Source organism: Dermacentor variabilis, chromosome 2 (assembly GCF_050947875.1).
Source record: "Dermacentor variabilis isolate Ectoservices chromosome 2, ASM5094787v1, whole genome shotgun sequence".
NCBI classification, from domain to species: domain Eukaryota; kingdom Metazoa; phylum Arthropoda; class Arachnida; order Ixodida; family Ixodidae; genus Dermacentor; species Dermacentor variabilis.
The window spans coordinates 177050699-177074584 of record NC_134569.1 but is presented as its reverse complement, the minus strand read 5'-3'; the positions used below and the strand labels follow the sequence as shown (position 1 = coordinate 177074584).

The 23886-nt window shown below is 45.6% G+C and overlaps 1 protein-coding gene across 1 annotated transcript in view; it reads right to left on the bottom strand.

Annotated features, from left to right (window-relative positions):
• The window catches only part of LOC142570568 (uncharacterized), a 60033-nt gene that overhangs the window by 21625 nt on the left and 14522 nt on the right, over window positions 1-23886 (bottom strand). Inside the window, exon 2 of the mRNA XM_075678940.1 lies at window positions 10712-10848. Coding sequence (XP_075535055.1) covers window positions 10712-10829 — 118 coding nt within the window. The 5' untranslated portion in view covers window positions 10830-10848. The remainder of the gene's footprint in view (window positions 1-10711; window positions 10849-23886) is intronic.

The following is a 23886-nucleotide window of genomic DNA, read 5'->3' as shown; positions in this document are numbered from 1 at the left end:
CCAAATGACATCAATGTGTTTCAACCATGACAAATCGCGTGTTAGTAGGACACCTAAATATTTGAATTCGAAGGCACTATTTAAACTGATATTGGTAAAGGTATAGAGAAAGAAGTAAGGGGATGAGCGTCGTGTAAAGACATGGAGAGTGTTTTGCAAAAGTTGATATTCATTTGCCATGCTTTGTACTAGTTACAGAAGTCATCAAAATAACTCTTAAGAACAACATGATCAGTAAAATATTTAATTTTATAATATAAAACGCAATCATCTGCAAAAAGGCGTATTTGAACTGAGGTGGATAGGGGGAGATTATTATTATAAAGCAGGAATAAAACAGGACCCAGTACTGAGCCTTGGGGAACCCGTGATGAAACAGGCCTCAACGGTAAGTTAGTAGATTTGAAACATACATATTGCGAACCCTGGGAAAGAAAGTGCGATATCCAGCCAACAAAAGTTTAGGGTGCGAGAAGCCTTAGCAAAGTCTAAAAAACAGCACCAATCTGCTCCCCTATGTCTAAAGAGCTGCTGATGTCAGGAACGAATTCTGTCAGTTGTGTTATAGTGCTAAGGCCACAGCTAAAACCACGCTTGAAAGAGCATAAAAATTTTGTTAGTTTCAAGAGATACCATAATATGTTTAAAAAAATGTGTTCGAGTAATTTACATGAGTGCAATATTAAGGAAATTGTCCTATAGTTAGATAACAGTTGAACGCTACCCGACGTAAATAAGGGCAAAATAGAAGCAAGTTTCCACGAGGGAGGAAAGGTGGCGGTTGACTGATATTTTCTAAAGATATCTGCTGCACCAAAAAGAGTATCGAACAAGAAACACAGTCGGGAAACCCTCGGGACCACACGACTTCTTGGCGTCTAAGTTTAGGATTAAGTACACCCTGAGTAGACAGTGATGTATCGTCGATTGCAGGGTATGGTTCGGAAAGAAACAGGGGTTACAGAGATATCGGTCGTGAAGACAGAGTGGAAGTACGTGTTAAAAGAAGCTATTATCTGCGAATCTGAAACTGCAACATTGTTGATTAATAACGTGTCCGATGATGACCCAGGTGGTAGGATATCTTTCGAAAATTTTTGGGAATTAGCCAGCATTAATTTCGGCATGGCGACGTTGTAATAAAATTCTTTTGCAGCAACCATTTTAGAACAGAGTTCCTTTATTGCACTATGGAATTGCATGAGTTTTGTTGAGTCACTAGAGCGTTTAGATCGACGTAATCTGGCCACACGACGTGATATGTGCAAGAGGTCCCTAGTCATCCAAGGAATTTCAGTGTTCGTTTTCCTTGTTTTCAAAGGAATAAAAACGTTGATAGAGTTACTGACAAAATTTTCGAAGGATCTTGTGAAGATTTTAGTAGCACTAGTGGTACTTATTAGTTCAAACTCGTGAAAAATTTGCATACGGCGTCTATTATTAGTTTTGCGTTAAAAACTCAATTCAGATGCGCCTGTTTGCTGATGACTGTGTCGTGTACACAGTCGTACACAACCAAGAAGACCAGATAGAACTTCATAATTCACTTCAAACAATTCACTCTTGGTGCAACACTTGGGGCATGAAACTGAACACATCAAAAACACATTACATGTCTTTCACAAATAAGAAACTCCCGCTTAACTTTTCATATTCGATCTGAAGGTCAACAATCAACAAAAGCAACCAGGTAAAATACCTAGGCATTAAACTCACGCCTAACCTTAATTGGGAGCCTCATATTTCGACCATGTGTCAAAAAGCCATAGGCAAACTGTCCTTTTTAAAAAGGAGACTGCGCGCTGCACCACCACACCTCAAACTAAATGCGTACAAAACACTAATAAGACCATGCCTAGAATACGCTGATCTAATCTGGAGCCCTCATCAAAAATGCCTTATAAATAAAATAGAACGCATACAAAAGTTAGCAATTAGGTTTGTATATTCGGACTACAAAAGGCAGTCCAGTGTCTCGGGTCTGCTAGCAAGGGCTAACCTAAAACCCCTCTCGCAGAGAAGAGCAATTTCGCGACTAAAATTCATCTATCAATTATACCATGGTAATTTCCAAATTGCACGTTCTCATTACCTGCAAGATCCTCCAAAACGTTCAACCAGACTTAATCACTCCAAAACAATCTATCTTCCCCCAAGTCGTGTTAATTTTCACAAGCATTCCCTTTTTCCGTCGGGCATTTCCCAGTGGAACAAGTTAACTAACGATATTGTGTGTTGCAATAACATCGACTCTTTTATTAAGTGCATTCAGTGTATTGACTTGTAATTGTTATTATTTTATTGCATCTATGTACCGCTCCTGCACGGGCCGTGAAGGGCCTGCAGTATATTCAAATAAAAAAAATATTAGCGTATAAGCACGGCTAAAGTCAGGAAATATGCGGTAGATATAGCGGGATTTAGGGACGACGCCAGGAACTGAGAAAGAGAAAAAAATGAGAAAAAACCGTATCAGAAGCCCAGAATCAACGATCGCTCATCGCGACTAAACGCTCTTAGGATGATAAATCACTTCAAGGCGACGAGCGGCTAGGCTTGATCAAGAACACTGATAACGCCGGCGCGTCAAGCAATGTGGCGAAGTTCAATATACAGGGATCGGTAATTTATTTTATTTTTGCTCTCTTCACGTCATCACCGCGTCACCGCGGAAAGTTTAAAAGTTTAAGTCAGTACGCCACGTGGTAGCACTCACGCGAAGTAAATCCTCGTGTCCAGAAAAGCTGGATACGTGACGCCTGCAGAATTTTTTCATGGTCAGAAAAGCACGTAAAGCAAGGGCCGTATAAGGTAAAACTATTCCAATATGTTTTTATTCCAATCTCCTGACGTCAAATTTGCGTAACCGCCGACGCAAGCATCGGGGGATCACCCACAGGGTTGTCTGAACAAACCAATCAAATGCTCCCCTCGTTCATAGGAGGTCAATTTTGTTTACTTGAAAAACGAATAACAGTGCCTGGACTGAGAGGTTTGTCTTATCTAATTGGCTCACACGAGGCGAGGAGCATGCTTAAGTGGAGAGGGGATTTGGTCAGGCCGAGCCACTGCACTGAATATTGATAACCGCATGAAGAGGGTGGTGCCGACATCTGCGATTCGTCCTCTTTCTCTTACTTAGCTTGTGGCGGCTGGTCGAAAATCGCGGCGACTTGCAAGAGAAGATTAAGAATGGCACTAAAACGGATCCTCAGCGAAGAGGAGTTGGCAGAAAGGGGTCGTTAACGAGCCGAAAGTGCTCGAAAACGTTACACGGCCACGTAAAAAGTTTGATTATACGCAAATAAACCCGTGCACGCGGCAGGCGCGAGTAGCCAGTGCCGGAGCGATCGACGGCAGCCATCTTTTATTTCTTTCGGAACGGGCAGCTTGCGGCTATTCAGAAGAAAATTCAGTTTTGTTGGGCATATAAATGCATCTTTAACGCGTACGCGTCACTTTGACGCAATAAGTTTTTGCGGTTTTGTGACGGCGAGTGAGAGGCAGATGAAGTGGGTGCAGCCCGAAAACTATTGACCAATAGCCGAGGGCTAGTGGCAAAACGGCGTCGAATCAGACATAACTATTTTTGTTTTGTTCGGTGAGATTATGCATATTCAGTGCGTACACGTCATATCAAATGGGGAGCTATTGCGGTTTTCGTGACGCCGCGTGACAGACAGGTGAAGTGGGGTTGGTTCAAAAACGTTTTTGACCAATCGCGGTGGGCTGATTGCAGAACTGGAATAGAAAAATTTGGAATAGCTTTGCGTTATAGCGCCCATTCTCACTTTCCAAGTGAGATATGGTGGCATTAAAAGGCGCAGTTGTGAAGCGATATACGCCAAGGAAGAACCACAGGCTTGCTGCGGAGAAACCAGAGAATCGATGGAACATGTTTTATTAGAATATGTAGATATGTACTAAGCTGTCAGTTTAAATTCCGCGGGTCGCCTTGAAGCCCTTGGGTTCAGGTATAGCAGGGGGAAAGTAATGATGTCCGCGACCGAGTTTAGTAAGAGGCGATTGGAGCGTGCCTTAGAGCACTATTGAAGTTCTGCTTATTTGGACAATACTTAAAGGCACTACTATTGCCCCAATAGCGGACATCAGTCAAGAAGGGTCTTTCGATCTGTGCGCTTGTTGCTAATGTTAGTGTGTACTTATTGGGGCAGTTTAATGGGCAGGCTGACGTAAGTGAAAGCCAGCTTTCCAATTCAGTTTCAGTTTCAGTTTATTATTCGTTCATAATAATTTGTTACAAAATATGGTATACAGACAAGGGTCCCAAAGTCAGAGACTGCACCGGGACCCTTGGTTTAGAAGTTATACAAAAAGAATAAAGCGTAATACAGAGCAGGGAAACAAATCATGAAATAAGCAAAATATAACCAAGAAACTCAGTGACGACACACATAAAAAACAAAAGGAAAAATGCACAATCAATGGTAATTCCACAGCTTCTAATTAGCAAAATAACATTGTAGGAAATTAATCAGACAGCAAATAATTCTTGAGCTCATATTTGAAAGAGTACAAGGTAGTTGACAACTTAATGGAATATGGAAGACTGTTCCAAAGTTTAAGCGCGCAAAAAGAGGAAGCCATCTTTCCGTAATTAGTATGACATAAAGGCAACAAGAAATTTCCTTGTGCTGCAAACCTTGTGTTATTGGGATTAAAAAGGAGATCAGAACTAACAAAGTTGTAAGAAACTTGTTGATTTAGTAATTTGAAAAATAATATCGCTAAATGATAGTTAAACAAATCAGTAACTTGAAGAATGCGGTTTGTACGCAGTTGTGAAGAGGCGTTAGAGAAAAAATGGCTTCGCGTTATAATGCGGATGGCCTGATTTTGAATGTGCTGAATAGAGGAAAGATGACAATGATAAGTATTACCCCAAGAAGCGATACCATAAATGATATGGCTATGAATGAAAGCGAAGTATAACGATAATAATGCTTCTTTGGAAAAAAATGCACGTGATTTGAGTAGTGCTCTAATGCCAAATGCTGTTTTTTGTTTGATGTGTGCAATGTGGTTAGTAAACTTAAGGTGGGGATCTAATTTGATGCCGAGGAAAGAAACACAAGTGGAGGCAGGAATGTCATGCCCATTCAGAGTTATGGCAGGAGAGCAAGGTAAATGTTTCTGTGATGACTTAAATACCATGAATTGCGTTTTCGTAGGGTTTATAACTAGAAAATTGGCGTTACACCATTCAGTAATTTTTGACAGATCACTGTTTAGTTTCAATGTTAGCGAAAGTAATGATTTATCCGAGAGGGCAACAGTCGTATCGTCGGCGTATAATATAGGTAGGGTGTAATTAAGGCAGTCAGGTAAATCATTTATATAAATGGTAAATAATAGTGGACCTAAAATCGAGCCCTGAGGCACTCCTTGGTTAATAATTTTGATTTCAGCGAAAGCCCCGCCTGCGTACACTGTTAATTCCCGATTAAACAGATAACTTTTTAATAAATTAAGAGCTGGACCAGAAATGCCAACAGACTCCAGTTTAGTAAATAAAACTTTGTGGTTTATTGTATCAAAGGCTTTAGTAAAGTCTAAAAAGGCCGAGCCAACAAAGTATCCGAGATCAAGTGAATGTCGAATATAATCAGTTAATGCTAGCAAGGCCAAGTTAGTCGAACCTCCTGAACGAAAACCGAACTGACAGGGTTTCAGCAAGCTAAATTTGTTAAGGTAAATGTTAATACGACGATGTATTAATTTTTCTACAACTTTACTAATTGAAGGTAAAATACATATGGGACGATAGTTCGCGACTTGAGCTTTGTCACCCTTTTTATGAACAGGAATGACTTTAGCTTTTTTTAGACTTCTAGGGAATATACCGGTCTTGAACATAAGGTTAATTAAGTTACTGAGAGCATCTGAAATAGTCGGAGCAACAAGCTTTAAATGAAATGCGGAAATCCCATCAAAACCAGGACTTGTGTCCTTTAAGTTAAAAATCTCAGTAAGGACTTCTTCATATGTTACAGGAAACAAAAAGAAAGATTTATCGCATCGTCTCGTATGATAAACAGAAGGAACGTGGGTAGTATTATAAATTTCATAAAAGTGATTACTGAACGCACGAGCAATGCTAGGCGGGTCAGTGATAGTCATATTATTGTAGATTACTTTTTCAATGAAACTGCCAGAACGTGGTACATTCAGAAACTCGTTGATGAGTTGCCATTGTTTTTTTGGATGAAACTTATTTTTCATGAATTCATTTTCGTAATATTGTCTTTTAGATTTCTTCAATAAATTGCTCAACATGTTGCAATATTTCTTATAGCGTAATGCTAAATTCACATTGAAAGGCTGTTTTTTAGTCTTCCTATACATGTTTTCTTTTTTCCTCATGCTCACAAGTAGCCCATTAGTGATCCATGGATTATGCGGAAATTTAAATTTCTTTTTGCACTTAACAGTGACAGTGTTAGCATGAACCGCTTTTAAAAGTAAAGAGGAAAATAACTGAAGCGCTTCTTCTGGATTTAGTTTGGTAGCTATAACTGTCCAGTCAATTTTGTCAATTGCATCAACAAAATTTATGATATCAAGACGAGACGTAAGATAACAGGGATCTGACCTAGGAGGGTTAGATTTGAATGTGACGAATATAGGGTAATGATCTGATATGTCTATGTCAATTACACCAGACTCTGGTGAAGGCGAAATATTAGTGAGGGCATGGTCTAAGAGGGAGCTGCTTCCTTGAGTGGAAATCCTGGTGGCCGAAGTTATTAATTGCTCAAGCCCAAAGCCAGAAAAACAGTCCGAATAAGCGTATACAGTACTATTGTCGACATCGAGCAAGTTAATATTTATATCACCTACAATTAGGACAGGCTTGTTTTCACTAGTAATTGTTTGAAGAACTAAGCTGAGATGACGAAGGAAATCAGGTATGGAAGAAGATGGAGAACGGTAAATACAGCCAATAATAATCCCACCACAATAATTTGGAAAAGACAAGTCATCGGTTTCAATCCAAACAGTTTCGCAGTGAAATAGATCTATGGAAAGGTCCAGTCTACGTTTATATTTAATGTGGGGTGCGACGAAAATCGCGCTACCACCATGTTGATATGCAACACGGTTACAATACTCAGCCTGATAGGCACGGAACCCGTATAAATTGCTATCAGCCGGGCCGAGCCATGTCTCAGTTATGCAGATGAATGAAAAAGTGTGGGAAAGAGAGTCAATGAATGAAGATATGTTATCATGATTCTTACGCAAACTTCGTGCATTGAAGTGAAGCAATGAACAACCAACAGATTTAAGCAGTGACGTAGCTTCAGAAGGTGAAAACAAAGACATGTTTGAGGGAATGATTGGATGCCTAACACACAGACTAATCGCAAATCACGTTAAGTGATGACGCTGAGGTCAGACTCAGAGCTTATGAAGAACACTTTGCTATTTTCAGTCTTGCGTGCTTTAATCTGACAGTTGTCTGTCCAAAGGAACTGCCACTTATGCTGCTTCTTTAGAGCAAGAGCTCGGCTGAACAAACGTTTGTTCTCAAATGTGAGGTGCTCATTGACATATATAGGGCTATCATTATTACCAGAGAGCCCAATCATGGAGGTTCTCAGGCGCGCCTTACGAGCCTTACGAAGGAAGTCATTCTTCTTGACACGGGAGCAAAATCGAACGATTAAATTTTTATGGGGTGATTTGCTAGCGACCCGATGAACTGTGTCGATGTCCGCCACATCAATTGGACAGTCAATTGACTCAGCGACAGTGCTCAAAATGGCAGAGCAATCCTCTCCTTGCGTTGACGGGATACCTTTAATTTCAATATTGTTCAGCCTGCTGTACTGTTCCATTGATGCAATTCTTTTTGTCAGGGATTCATTTTGTGCTGTCAAAGCCTTGTTTGTAGCGGACAGTCCATCAAACGTAGTTCTCATGTCTTCATACTGCTGACTGATAAAGCGTACACTATCAGCAAGTTCAGAAATATTGCCAGGGCCCTGCTCTTCAAGTTTTTGTACAATCCTTGCAGCAATCTCTTCAACAACAGAATCCAGTTTGCCCTCAAGCAAGGATTCGAGCCGCTCAATCTTTTTGCATAGCTCAGCATTAGTAGGCATCTCACAACCGAAGAAGTAGACACAGCCAAAAACCAAAAACCAGTGAGCAGCAGTCGCAAAAAGAACCGTGACGTAAGAAAATTTCCAGCAAAAAATGAAAACCAACCTGCAGTCAGTAGAAGTAGCAGGAATTAGTGTTCGTTCTCGTTGTTGCGACTGCTGCTCAATGAAGCTGGAGCGGCAGCGGATCCGTTTATGTCCTCTCCGTGCCAAGGTAGCGCAAGCGCAGCGTGGTCCAGGGAGGTGAAGCACGTGCCAGATGTTTGTACAGATGACTCGATGATGAATGAACTGCGCAGGGCGCAGGTGGCAGGAACCAAGTAGACACGAGGCAGCGGCTTAGAAGAATCTGCAGTCAGTAGAAGTAGCAGGAATTAGTGTTCGTTCTCGTTGTTGCGACTGCTGCTCAATGAAGCTGGAGCGGCAGCGGATCCGTTTATGTCCTCTCCGTGCCAAGGTAGCGCAAGCGCAGCGTGGTCCAGCGAGGTGAAGCACGTGCCAGATGTTTGTACAGATGACTCGATGATGAATGAACTGCGCAGGGCGCAGATGGCAGGAACCAAGTAGACACGAGGCAGCGGCTTAGAAGAATCTGCAGTCAGTAGAAGTAGCAGGAATTAGTGTTCGTTCTCGTTGTTGCGACTGCTGCTCAATGATAACAATTCCGATAATAATTACGTAGTTCCGGAATAAGCCGCCTATCGTCTGCTCACACTCGAATTCCGGCCGCCAGCGCAGAAATTTTAGCCACTCTGCTTAACGGTGTCGTAGCCCCCCCCCCCCCCCCCCCATCGTGTCAGACTAATTTCAACTAGATTTGAAGACGCAACTAGCCTCAAAACGGGCGAAACTTCAGGTCAGACTACACGCACGCTTGCGAGCGTGATAGCACTCCTGGTCGCTCTTGGTTAGACGACTTGGCAGACTTGGCAGTCTTGGCTTCGTAATGAGATATTGATAGCGCTTCAAAATGCGCAAGCTGTTTGTGGATACTCTCCGTCGGTCCAATTGGTGCAGGACAAAGCCTGTTCGCAACATGTAGCACAGCCAAACGACCGCGGCCGAACACTCTAGCCCTGACGGGCACAAAGCAAACGCTACAGTTCTATGTAGCTATGGTCAGCTGTGTTTGCAGTATAGATACCGCGGTCGCCACGCAGTGCCGCGACGAGTCCACTGGCTGAGCACACTGCGGCTTGTTCAAAACAAGCGCGTCTCGCCACGTTTGGCCCGTCGTAGGCCCCAACATCGGAATTAGCGGCGCCAACGTAAACATCCAAAATCAAACTTGAACTGCACACCACGGTCACGTTCTGTAAGCGGAGGGTCGCGGGCAAAGCCCTCTCAGCCGTAGCTTTCGCAGTACACCCACCATTGAAGAAAGAGTGGAAGCATCTTGAACGGTATGTTTATTGCCAATCTCTGCTCTGCCATTACATTGAAGAACCTTTTGCGTCAAAATATTTCTGAAATAGCCTTATTTAACTTCTAATGTATTTCTCGACTTCCATAAAGAGTGGTTCAGGGGCCATTTAGTCGTAGACGTAGGGTCTGGATGAAACTTCCATAGTAATAAAATATGCGTTGGGAGGAACACGCTCAAGAATGTTACAATACGTAGGTGCAGTGTGAGTGTGGTGTTAAGTGTCATATTTGCGAGCATTTCTTACTTTTCTTTATGTACGACGTATAGTACTTCGTGCGTCAGTTGAATAACCGGCCCTGTCTTTTTCTCTTAGGCACGAGTGTTGCAGAATTCGGTGCACAATAACGAACTCAGTGTGGTCAAAATTATTCAGCAGTCCCACACTTCGGTGTGCCTCATAGTGAGTTCATTGTTTTGCCACGGGAATGCCCAGATTTTATTTTAGTCGCCGATATTTCCCCTCAGTTTACATAAAAGCATTACTTCCCGAATCTCGCCCGTGCGTAAGCTAAACGTGGTTTCCAATCATATATCATTTACCATACGACAAAACAGCGTTACAGCATCTTTAGTGAATTATGGCTCACACTAACAGACACGATTGTGCAGGTGCATTGCACTCTCCCAACTGTTTACATCCCTCGCGGCGCGTCTCTGTCCAACAGCAGTAATCGTCATGCTTTGTGTGCCTTTCCTTTGTTTAATTCTGCAGGCCTCGAAGATACGCCCCAAGTGGTCTAAATGGTTTTAGCGTGTAGCAACTTCGCTCCAATCAGGTTACTCTGCGTTCTTTGCTCTATTGTTCCATTCCGTAACTTACGAAAGGCATTGTAGCGCCCTGTTGCCTTCCGATAAGATTGCTTGATCTCGCCACCCAATTATTATTCTTTTTGCCTCTGCGCTGATAAAGTGACCATATGGGGCAATTTTAAATTACAAGTAAGGTTAGCTGGACAAGAAGCTGAACGCGGCCTGTCCAGCGCAGTGTGAAGTACTCGAATCATGCATTTGGAAACTACTTCGTTAAGCTAACTATTGGTTAGTCCATGACCACAGGCTCTCATAAAGAATGCCGCGCAATTGAATTGATGACTAGCACAATGATGAGCATAAAATTTCATTCGTTAAATCAGTGCAAAGTGCTTTTCCGACTTACGTTGAACTGTACCGTCCACTTGAGCATTGCGTAATGTCAGTGAATTTTTCAAATCTACTTCTGGCTTCGCCATCATTATGGGTGCTTGGTCCCTTCCTTGTCCATCTGTGAGGTTCATTTCCACTTTGTAATAATAGCTGCAACAAAAAAGGAAAATCAACCATTCAATCTTTAAACGCACACGGTGATTATTGCAGTATGCGCATATAAAATGTATGTGCGGTTCGTGCGCTTAAACAAGAAATTCAGCAGGCGTACTGATAATATTGCACACAGCTCACTGCTGAGGTGCAGAACAATGCGACTCAGTGATTATAGCATGTTATAAGGTTTGAAAAGTTAGGCCGTCGGCAATTGACAACAAGCGACACTGCAGTTTTGGAACTTCCGAATGGTTATTGCCTTTCTTATTATTTATTCTTCTTATTTTTTATTATTATAATTCTTATTTTTTATCTGTAACCGAATCCAAGCCCATGTGTTCTTTTTTATTCCAGCACACCAAGCTGGGTACATTTGTTACAGCTGCGCATATTGAAATCGGAGTATGCCGCGATTTTATTTCTTACTTGGTAATCTGGAGGTTTGCAACTTTGCTTATGGGCACAGGGCGCTGGCCAGATGGCGCTGTGGTTGTTTCAGCCTTCTACCAGGTTTGCCTACACCAGCCGCGTTGGGCCCTACGACGGATATGAGATTACTTTCTTACAGCGACAGGCGCACGCCTGCTTAACGCCTTGCTTGAACTCTATGCATACTTCAACCTTATATACAAATCGTTGACCGATCCACGTCACCCTTCAAACATACACAGCTACAGCCGGCGTGGAGCGCGCGCCTGCCCAGACTCCTGACGCGCGCTCCATGCTTGTCGTATTGCGGCATGCACATTTGTACTATGTATATATCGTTAGGTAGTAGTGACGGTGACGAAAACAGCAAAGCTGAATAACGAAACTGGCGTTATTTGGCATACCTGTTTTCTAACAACCTATGACCCGATAATATGATCTGCCGCTCAAGCGCGTCGGCCTTTACATGAGTTTTCGAAGGTTCCAAAGTAGTCGCTGGTGCCCGCGTGTCTTCCAGAAAGTGCAACATAATTCGCGTCACACATTCAATCAGCTTAAACAAGCTTGGGTAACAGCAGGCTGCATAACTTGAACTCATAGGGTCTGCCTGGCGTGATGAAGGCGGTCTTTTGGCGATCTTTCTCATCGAATTTTATTAGTAGCCAGACTCGAGATCCATCGAGGAGAAGTACGTAGCGTTGCAGAGCGAATCGAATGCGTCGTCTATCCGTGGGAGGGGATATACGTACTTCGTCATCTTATCCATCCGTCCTTGGTCCTTATCCTAGCTCCGTCCTTCGTCTTCACCAAGACTACAGGAGATGCCCATGGGCTTTTCAACGGCTGGACGATGCCATTACGCAGCGTTCCGTCAACTTGTTGTCTTATAGCGTCACGTTCTCGCGTGGAAACTCGGTAAGGGCCCTGGCGGAGTGGTGACGGCCTACTGTCTCGTTCGCCGTTATTAGCCCGATACCTATCACGGCAGCGCCGACCATACACTGACGGAGCCCCCGGCTGGTCCGCAATTCAATATCCGAAAACTAAGAGCAGCACCCGATGAAGGCGCGATTGGTGTATGAGAAATGCCGAAGATGTTCTGCTGACGACGACAACACTTCAAGATCTAGCTCCAGGACGTAGCAACGACACGCCGCCATCCTGACAAAGCCTGGAAGTCAAGCAAATGCAGACGGATTCGACAAATACCAGTTGCAAAGCATCGCATTATAACCAAAGAGTGCACTCGACCACTCCTGCACAGCCCTTATCGAGTTTCGATGCGAGAGCGTGAAGCTATTAGGCGGCAAGTCGACGAAATGCTGCACGACGACATCATCCAGCCGTGGATGAACCCGTGGGGCTGTCACTTCACCAAGACAACAGTCTTGGTCAAGAAAACATTGCTGACGATTATGTTTCTTCCTAATGCGAAATTTGAGCGCTGCTATTCTGCTGTTTCAGCTTTTCAATATACTGAGGCAGCAAAGAATTCGAACAAGACATATATGTACACTCTAGGAGCCAACGCCTAGCTTGTGCTTCAGCGGCGCTTGCTCGAGTGTCCTCTGGGCAGCGGCGATGAGCCTCCGCTTCGGCAACACGAACGACAGGGTCTTCTTTTGCGGCGGCGCTTAGCCTCTGCTTCAGCTGAACTCACTCCCAGGTAATCTCGACGGCAGCGACGGAAAGCCTCTGCTTCGGCGGCACGCACTTCCTGGTTTTCTCGACGACCACGCCTAACTTCTGCTTCGACGTAGCACACCTCTGGATTCTGGCAGTGACGGCGCTAGGCCTCTGCTCGGGCACGTCGTTTAGCAGCAGCGGCAGACGAAGGATTTCCACCGGTTGCGCCGCCCATGGGTCAGAAGTAACTGGCTGAGAATAAAATATTTATATAGGCAGAAGGTTGATATTCAAATACAAGCCTATTCTAAGCCTCGGACAATCCGTCTCGTGCGGAACATTTCGCACCAGACACCGTAAACGGAGTGTAGCTTGGTGCAACTGCTTCGCTTGTGGGGAGGTCGCGGGCGCAGCGCGTAGGTGCATAGGAACGTTGCGCAGCGAAGAGATGGCAGCGACTGACACACCGCTGACGCTGCTAGCGAGTCAACCGAAGGTGACTCAAAGTTTCGGCTTGGGAAGCGCGCACTGTCGTCCACTGATACCGAGCCGGCGCTTCGGCTACCGGAGAACACCACGTGTTCTCACGCGGTCGTCGGAGGTGGTGGGGAAGGGGTACACGCAGTGGCGAACGACAGCGGTTATGCGTTTCGGCTTGGGCAGCTGCACATCTTTGAGATCAGCCACCACCGAGCCGGCGTTCTGATTACCGCCTCGTATGGGTAGCATTGGAGGAGGAGCGAATAGAGCGAGGCCCGCGCCGTGCGCGAGAGATGGCGCCAGGAGTGCCCGCAGCTTACCGCAGCTAGAGCAGCGCGCTGGCCCCGGCTACGGAGCTGGTTATGGTGAGGGACAACGGCGAGGCTCGACGGCAACGCGAAACGCAGGAACGCGCGCCAAAGAGCTGCACTCTAAAAGAACGGGACCCTACGTTTCTGCGTCGATTATCGTCGACCGAACAAGATCACGAAGAAGGACACATACCGCCTCCCACGGATAGACGACGCTTTGGATCGGATCTGCAACGCCAATTACATCTCGTTGATGGACCTCAGGTCTGGCTACTGGCAAAGAGAAGTCGACGAAGGAGATCGCGAGCAGACCGCCTTTATCATGTCATACAGCCGCAATACGGTCAAGGTTACGCCATTTGGACTGTGCCAGGCGCCTGTAACGTTCCAGCGCGTGCTGGACACGCTTTTAGCATGGATTGAAATGGTAGACCTCTCTTGTTTACTTGGATAACATCGTCGTCCTGGCCTGAAATTTCAACGATCACCTTAGGCGGCTTGCGGCAGTACTAGAGGCCATCAACTGATGAGGGCTCACTATAAAGCTGGGAGGGTGCCGCTTCGCTTAGGATGACAATGACAATGATGCTTATTTGCATGAGTACATGACGCAAGGGGCATTGAGAAAAGCTGCCACATGGACAGCTTGACGAAGCCGCAGGCCCCCGCATTTCGTTGGCGCGGTGTTAGCAAACACAAAGACAGCACATCATTGCTTGCAAATGCCATTTACACAAAATTAAGTATCGCGAACCATGCGAAGCAAATGAAGAAAGAAAAAGATGTGCTCTAACAGGGCATAGTAAAAAACATCTCTAACCAATAAGGATAAAAAATCAATGATACGCGCATCGGTATCGCAACTGTCCGAAAAACAGGAGGCTGAGAAAGATATAATCAGAACACAAGCTGGAACAATAACATTTCTCATACAAACTAAACAAACGAAAAACCAAGAAATATAAGCCATACAATGCGACTAGTTAGTTTCAATAAGCAAAAATTTGCGAAAGCCAGGGAAACAATCAAACAATCTTGTGCAGGCAGAAATAACAATACAGAGCTTTCCAAAGAGGTATTTTCCAATCCAATGGTTTCGTTGTGTAATATATTCAGTAACCTTGGCAGGTTGTTACGAATAGTTTATTGTCCGTATGTCGTTCTAACGGTTCCTACTTTCCAAAACTCGCTGGTCCTTGTCGTATATGTTGTAATGTTGATTTTTAAATCCTTTATTGTTCATAGAAAGCTGGCTCCATTTTTTATTTCTTGTTTGTATGCGCTACAGATTCGATAATCGTACATAGTGGCAATTGGCATTATATTGTATTTTATAAAATATTCACGTGTATGAACGTATTTTGAAACATTTTCTATGACTCGTAAGGATATTTTTTTGGAGTACATAAAGTTTTTTCAAGTTTCCCTGTATGAGCAGCCCAAACTAAGTGACATTAGTTTAACTAGAAAAAAACAGTGTGTTGAAAATCAGCATCATTATTGTTGGCAGTAAATGACGGTTACGGTAAACAAGACCGATTGTTTGAGAATTTTGTCGCCAAGGAATTGACACGCATATCCCAAGATAAGTTTTCTTGAAAGATAGCAACTAAAGGTTTAAAGTACGGAACCATATCGATTGGCGTTAAATTTAGCAATATAGGCGTAATAATAATTACGCTTTTATTTTGGCTTCCGAAAATTATTGCTTTTGTTTTGTTTGTGTTTATTTTAAGACTATTTTTGTGTCCATTTGTGTCATCTTTGAAGGATTAAGATTGCTTCTTCAACTAAGTTATCCGCCGACTTTCTTATCAGGAATATGCTAGTATCACCGGCGTAAATTATGTAGTTTGCCTTGATACTGATACTAATGATATCACTAATATATAAATTAAAGTGTAAAGGGCCTAAAATACTGCCTTGTGGCACGCCACAAGAAACGGGCAGTGGACTAGAGAGTTCGTCATTATTACCGACCCTTTGCTTGCGGTGTTCTAGATAACATGAGATGAGGGATGCAGCTTCTCCCCGATAGCCATAACGTAGGAGTTTCCTAATAAGAAGTGAATGATTGACACAATGAAATGCTTCTGTAAAATCTACAAACAACCCCAGAACCAATTTTCCCTCATAAATGTTCCTAGGCTTCGTCATCAGCAAATCTGGAGTCAGCGCTGAGGCAGCCCATCAACAAGAAAACAGTTCGTAGACTCCTTGATGTGTGTGCCTACTAGACGCGCTCTGTCAATGACTTTTCACGCATCGCTGACACGCTGACACATCTAACCAAATGTGATGTCGAGTTCAAGTGGAAAACGCCGCAGGCCGACGCATTTCAAAAACTCAAACGACGCATGCAGTCGCCGCCTGTACTTGCACACTTGAACGAGTACGCCGAAACCAAAATCCACACTGACGCCAGTAGCCTAGGCCTCGGTGCTGTCCGAGTCATGAGGAAAGACGGACTTGAACGGCTGATAACTTACGCTAGCCAGTCGCTGTGCAGAGCGCAAGGCAATTATTCTACGACTGAAAAGCAGTCTCGCCATCATTTGGGCTACATCAAAATTCCGCCTTTACCTTTATGGCAGGCCATTCAAAGTCGTCAGCGACCATCACGCATTGTGATGGCTAGCGAACTTAAAGGACCCTTCAGGACGGCTGGCGCGGTGTAGCCTGACTGCATGAATGTGAAATCGCTGTAATCTAGAAGTCCGGACGAAAACACTCTGATGCCAACTGCCTATCACGCGCCCCCATGACCCGCCGCAGCAAAATTACGAGGATGGCGACCCCTTCCTTGGAATAACAAGGGTGGATGACTTCGCTGTACAACAACGAGCATACCTGGAGCTAAAAGGCCTCGTCCAGTATTTGGGAGGGAACACCGACATTGCCCCTAGGGCATGTAAGCGAGGATCCTCTTCATTCTCGCTTCAAACCAATATACTCGTAAACAAGCACTTTCCACCAGTCCGCGCCAGCTACCTTCTTGTTGCTACCTCGGTGCTGCGTCCACAAGTAAAGCACGCTCTGCATGAAGATCCGACCTCTAGTCACTTCGGATTTTTCTGGACGCTATCGAGGATCCAGAAATTGTATTACTGGACGCGCCTGACCGCCGACGTCGCCCCTTACGTGAAGACATGCCGAGACCGTCAGCGACGCAAGACACCGCCGACAAGGCCAGCCGGATTACTACAGCCGAGCGAGCCACCTTGCCGATTTATTTCCCCAGATCGGGATGGACATGGTGGGACCCTTTCCGGCTTCAACATCCGGAAATAAGTGGATCGTCGTGGCCGCGGACTACTTCTCCTGCGTCGCTGAAACGAAAACTCTGCCGAAAGGTAGCTCAGCCGAAGTGGCCAGATTCTTCGTCGAAAATATTCTGCTGCGACATGGCGCCCCAGAAGTCCTCATCACCAACAGAGGAACGGTCTTTACAGCGGATCTCACCCAGCCGATTCTGAAATACAGCCACACAAGCCACATGAGGACAACTGCCTACCACCCGCAGACGAATGGTCTTACCCAGCCTGAATAACACCCTCACCGACATGCTAGCTATGTACGTCGACGTCGAACACCAGACCTGGGATGCCATCCTGCCGTACGGAGCCTTCGCTTACAACACGACGGTGCAAGAAACGACACTGATCCGGCCGTTTAAGCAGGTTTACGGCAGGAACCCAACGAGGACTGTCGACGCCGTGCGGCCGCGCGTCACTGACGAAGAGAATCTTGACATCGCCACCTATCTCCAACACGCCGAAGAAGCCCTACAGCGCGCCAGCTTTCGGATCAAGAACCATCCCGGCGACCGTGTTTGGGTTTGAACCCCAATACGACGACGAAGACTTTGCGAGAAATTTTTACGCCGCTATTTCGGAGCCTACAAGATCATCCGACGCATTGGCGCACTCGACTATGAGGTCGTACCAGACGGCAATTCCCTACCGCAGCGGGGCCGCTCAACACCTGAAATAGTCCACGTTGTGCGACTTAAGCCGTTCTACCAGCGCTAATGAAATTTGGCACTTTTTGTAGCCGACCTTTGGGCTTTCTTTTTTTTTTAGGAGTATGTTGCTTTGGGCTTTCTTTGATAATTGTCCTCTTGTCTTTCCCTTTCCTGTTATGCTTGCGGCATCGGGACGATGCTCTTTGAGAGTGGGGCAGTGACACGTGGACTCGTTTGTCCTTTTCGAGTGAGCGCTTTTCATCGTCTAACAAATGTTATCGCTCAGCGCGGGACGCGTCTTCATCGATCGGAAGTCTCTGGAATGTTATCGATGGCTATATCCGCTGTCTGTTGTGACCGAACCTGGTGTAATCTGATTGCATCTACAGGCGACGCGAATGGTGTAGGACATACTGGAAGACATGCGGGCACTCTGGAACGTTCGCGGCTCGTGTATAAAAACCGACGCACTTGACCGGCAGATCCCATATTCCACGATCGCCGACCATGTCCGCCGCTCTTCTTGCACTTTGATTGCACTTTGAGTGTAACTTGCTTTTGTGGTCACAAGTTCGCCCAATAAAAAGTCAATTTCGTCATTCACAGTTTTACAGCTGTATTAGTCACCATCACTACTGCGTGACAATATACAATAGGGAACCGTTTTATTCCTACAGAACTCGTGCTACAGGTCAAGTTGTGCAGCTGATGATGATGTATACAGATGAGGAAGATGTACAATGGATGGTATGTAGAGACGATGAAGACGGAAATAAGGCATGCGCTGCTCTCACAGTAATTTCTTCTCGTTGTCGAAGGGGCCGCCTTGCCAGGCCGAGGTATTATGAAATGCGTCGAGTATATGGTTTGAAACAAGAGACATGCACTATCTAAGGGACGAGACGTTGTAATTAACAGGATATATATGCCCAGTGAACGTGTAGGGTCCAAGAAATCTAGTGAGGAATATTTAGCATAAGCCTGGAAGGCACACAGGAGTCGAGAGAAGAGCTTTGTTGCAAGGAGAAAAAGTCACAGCGCGGTGAGTCGAGTCGTAAGGAGACGTCCGAGCATCCCAGGAGATGCCGCTGTTAATGTGCACGAGGCAGTCCGCGAGGCGAGACAAAAATTGTTTTGCGAAAGGAGCTGTTGGGGGTACAGGATTCAAAAGGAACCATACATCTAGAACTAAACTTGGTGAGCGGACATAGAGGAGGACAAAGGGAGAAAAGTCGGCGCTACGTTGCGTAACTGTCTTATAAGCGAATGCCACGAACGGCAGAATTGCAGTTCGTGCGCTCGGGGCGGATAGCACATTGCAATCATGCCTGAGATGGTACAATGAAAAGGCTCCGGCAAGCCGTGGGTTTGCGGATGATAACCTAAAATCTTCTAGAGAATGCTGTTCTAGGCGCGCAGAACTTCCGTAAGGAAGGAACGGAGAAAGAGTTTGCGCGCTCGTTGCGCCAAACCCGCGGAGCTCTTTTGTGTAAAAAATGTTGCGTCGAAAGAAATCGGCGACTTCAGCGACAGTCCCCGATTGTAGAGAAGCTGTCTCCGCGTAGCCTGTTAGACGGTCAACGGCCGTGACAATCCGACGATTGCCATTTAAGGACGTGAGAAGAGAACTATTCTAGTGAACTAGAAGAGAAGTCTATTCTAACGACTTCGAAAAGCGAGATGAGACAAGGAAGAGGTTGCAAAAAGCGAGAAGGAGTTGTGGTCGGTCGTTTGCGGCTTTGACGATGAACGCAGGATGCGGCCTACTTCGCAACAGCTGGCAAAAGCAGCAGCGACTTCGCATTCTGTTGTAAGTCTTGTGGTAGCCTATATGACTGGCGATGGAATGATTGTGAAAAACTTCCAGCACCTCAAGTTGCAAAGAATGCGGTGTTATCGGGATACATTTGTTGCCATCAAGAACATAAATGTAGCGATGTAAAACGCCATCGGAAATCTTGAATTGATGAAGTTGTCGACAAGGTAGGCGTTCGGAGGTGAAGAAGAACCTTCCATACGTTAGATAAACTTCGGCAGTATGGGTCGACACGTTGGTGGGACACAATGGCAACTGGGCTGTCGGGTCTTTGTATATCCGGCGATGTGATGGTTAAAGTCGATCAAGAGAACTCGGGATGTACGATAGTACGAAGAGGCGATGGTGAGTCGTCATGACTCAGCAGAGGGTAGTGAGATAGAGCGAGGGCGTCTTGGTGGTTCTTTCCAGCCCGGTGGGCCAGATCCAAATCGTGCTCGTTTAAGCGAAGTACCCAAGCACTAAGTCTACCCGATAGCTTCCTTAGCGATGAAATCTATCAGTGTGTTACGGCCCGTAACGACTGTAATATAACGGCCGTGTAGATATGGGCGGAATTTGTGCACTGCCCGGACAACAAGGCAACTACGGTTCACTACGAGTCACAATACTATTAGCGTATGCAATTACTCGTTCGCGGACGGTGTTATCACGTTGCAGGAGAACGTCACCGAGACCACGACTGCTAGCGCCATTGTGAAGGATGGCGGGCGTGCTCGGTTCGAAGCGCCACAGCGCCGGGTGCGGCGTCATCAGGAAAGCACGCTCACCTTCGTTGGAACAAAAGAAGGACGTGTTAATATTGTGAGGAGTTGATGGAGCGGGGACGCAAGCGCAGCGAAGTTGCATATGAAGCGCCGGAAGTAAGAAGAGTGTCCGAAAAAACCGCGGGAGGTCTTTTCCACGCAGCGGATGGAGCAATTCGAGGACGGCGGCAATCTTCTTACGGTACGGCCGAACACATTTTTGCTAAGTGCCCCTGAACTTTCGTGGCCTTGCTGGCGAAAATGCATGTTTTTGTGCTGTGCTGTAAGGCCAGCGTTTTCAAGACAGCTAGGAACTTCATGACGACGTTCGAAATGCTGTTATACCGTCTTTCAAAACACTACAATGTTGTTTAGATAGCACAAACAGGTTTTCGATTTCAAACCACGCAAGTCATGATCGATCGTGCATTTGAAGGTGCCAGGCGCATTGCGCCGTCGAAAAGGCATCACGTTGAACGCCGTTTTTGTTGGTGGTATTCCGACATCGGTATTTGCCAATCGCCTGACCTAAGGTCAAGGCTAGGAAAATATTCGGCGCCATGTAGGTAATGTATTGCATCGTCGATCCGCGGCACGGGGTAAATATTTTCGGGCGCGATTTTCTTCAGCGCACGGTAATCGACGCAAGATCGCACTAAACCGTTATTCTTCTCCATTACAACAACTAAGGAGGCCCAGCAAACCGAGGAAAGACAATGATATTTTGTCGAAGCATGTGTAAACCGTTTTGATTATCATTTTGCGCTCTGTAAGATACATCCGATATGGGCGCCGGTGAACAATGAGCTATTAGTCTTTATGTTGTGAGCAGCGGTGGTAGTCATACTGGGTACGGGCACACTCACGTCGAACAAGAAACTCAATGCGGCGGAGACACCTTGACTCTGAGCAAGCGTCGGGTTCAACCTTATGGTCGCCGACAATAGAGTGGAAGAATCATTACTTGGCGGTGCTCTTGACTGAAGTGGCGCTGTCGAAATGGTGAAATTTGCAACGGGATGAGTGTCAACAGCGAAAGTTACAGGCCAGGGGTGATCAGAATCGTTAGAGAGAGGGTATGGCCGAATGAGTACGTCGTCATCCGCAATTCTGTTGGAGTTGACACTTATAATCTCCGCCTTTCTGGATGGCCAAAAAACGTAAGCGGAGAAGGGTACGAAGCGAGTGCCTTCTTCGTTGTTAGTGAGAGAAAAGCCCGCGGCATCCAGTTGTATGAGGCGCTGGCAACAACAATTAGAAGCGCACGCAGTAGTCCCACCCCAAGATGAGTTCGTAGGTACACTCACGATATACCGTAAAAACAATATGGTAATTAATTACGTCTATGGAGAAGCGAATACACGGCACGATTCGACGAATAGCGTTGGTCGCTCCACGAAAAGGAAGGAAGTCAGCTCGAACAATCTAATTTACAGCTTCTGCGTAAACGAGAGTATCAGTGCCTACACCTTCTACAAACACTGACAAAAAAGTCCCACGATCGCTCTGGAGGAACGGTAGCCCGTCCAGTGGGTGGAGCTTCCTCTCGTCACACTTTTTCGGGGAGTTTTCCGAGTGGGCGTTCGTGACATAAGAAGCGGGCCGGAGAGGCGACACTGAACGACGACGAGGAAAAGGTGACCTGCGGCGAGAATTGCGACAATTCAGTCACATCACTTGGGTACGAAAGAGAAGGTGACCGGTTATAGGTAGAGCGGTCGGACGTGCCCTCGTCGCCATTCCTAGAAGCACACCTGTAAATTCCTCAGAAGAATAGCCACATTGCTCATCCTGTTGACGTTTTCGACAAAATCGGGAGATATTCTCTCCATAGCCACAGTAGTAGCAAATGGGTCTCGCAGGCCGCGGAACGAGGTAGTGACGTACACACACTGGCTGCGACAATAAAGCCACTACCGTAAGCGAAACTTCGGGCCAGGCTGGCTCCTTCGCCCATCTTGAAGCTTTATTAATTATCTGCGTTGCTGAAAATCGGTCTTTTGCACCTACAGTAACGTCGGCAGACCGACATAGCTACAGGCATGGCTGGTGATTCACGATTCGAGACCCCACGGCCCCAGCGACAATTAACATTTCCATTGGTGCGAAGTGCTGAAGTGACCAAGTGTCTACAAATGAGCACAGATGGTCGGGCTGATTCGGTTACAATTCACTGCCCCACTACGAGCAGCACAGGTTAGAGAGTTAAATTTGCCCATCATTGACCTCAAGCCAACACGTTGAGGCAGCGCAGAAAGGTAATATTGATTGCAGTACATCGACGTTCGAGCGCTGTCATTAAAGTCTACATCAAGCGAGCAGCGCACGTTCTCGCGCTGCAGCGCGATTCGCACGTTCGTTACTGCGAGCTCATGTGCACTGCATGAGTTATTTATCAGTTGTGAAAGGGACAGTTGGCAGCTACAACAGCGCAGGCATAACTACTTGTCTATCCACATGCAGTCAACAAAGATCAAAGGAGGCCTGCCGTTTCGCGGCATGTCGAAAGACCGCTGCCATCGCGGCGCGTGCTATCGTGCGCTCGAGCAGTTCCGTACACATGATGTCTGCTTATCGCTGCTGTGAATTCATTGATAGCAAGCATTTCGTCGCTTTTGCGCGCCTAAATTTAGCAGTGTGCAAACCTTACCTGAAGTTCAACTTCGCACGCGACTCGCTTCACTTGCGATATACACCGCTCTATAACTTAGGCGCTTATTTCTTGAACGGCGTACACGTATTCGGCGCTGCATAATATCTTGCCTTTACGCAGCGTACCACCCCTGACAAAATCTTCGGTGCCCTATATTCGCTGCAACACGTGGTACAACGCACCCAAAAGTGGCGGGTCCATATTTTAAACGCGCTTTCCGAAGCAGACGATCGAGCTTGGTACTACCCACTTCAAGACAGAGGGCGCTTTTTAGCACCATTTTCGCAGCGTCCCCTGTGCAAAGCAGGAGCCCCATAGCTTGCTTTAAACTTAAGGTAAAAAAAAAGCTCTCCGGTAACGGCAATGATGTACCTTTCATGTTTAAATGAAACCAGATTTTTTTGTGAATTCTTTCATCAGCTTTTGTGGCACTGAACCAAATTGAAATGCAACTCACACGAAGAATAATTTCTTATGTCTTCCAGTACGTCACTAATAGCTGTTTCTTTTTTTTTCATCTAGAAGCATGAAGTAGTCAGTGTGAATAAGTCGCCTGATATGGACAAACCTGTGCAGGAACGTCATCGTGGCACAAAACAACTGGATCATACAGCACGTAGTGTAGCACAATAAACTCCTCCCATGGCATCACTTATTGCGATTGCAATGTCTCAAAAGTAGATAGTGTTTGCTGAAATTGGAATGCACCATTCAAAGAGCAATTAAGGATTGCTTTCTGCGTTTAAAAGTTTTTTTGAAGTTGCCTGTGCCAGCTAGCATAATTCTGGTTCTTCAGCTGGATCATTCCGAGGTGGGCATTACTAACACAAGAAATGGAAACACATTGGACTGATTCTCACAAATTTACTAATTCACCTATAATGTTACGGCACATATTGCATTTACAAATTGTAGCCACTGAGTTTGAAAAACGTAGTCACTCGAAATTAATTTCCAGGACGACACCATTGTCGAGAATTTTTCCAGAAATGTTAGACGAAATACAA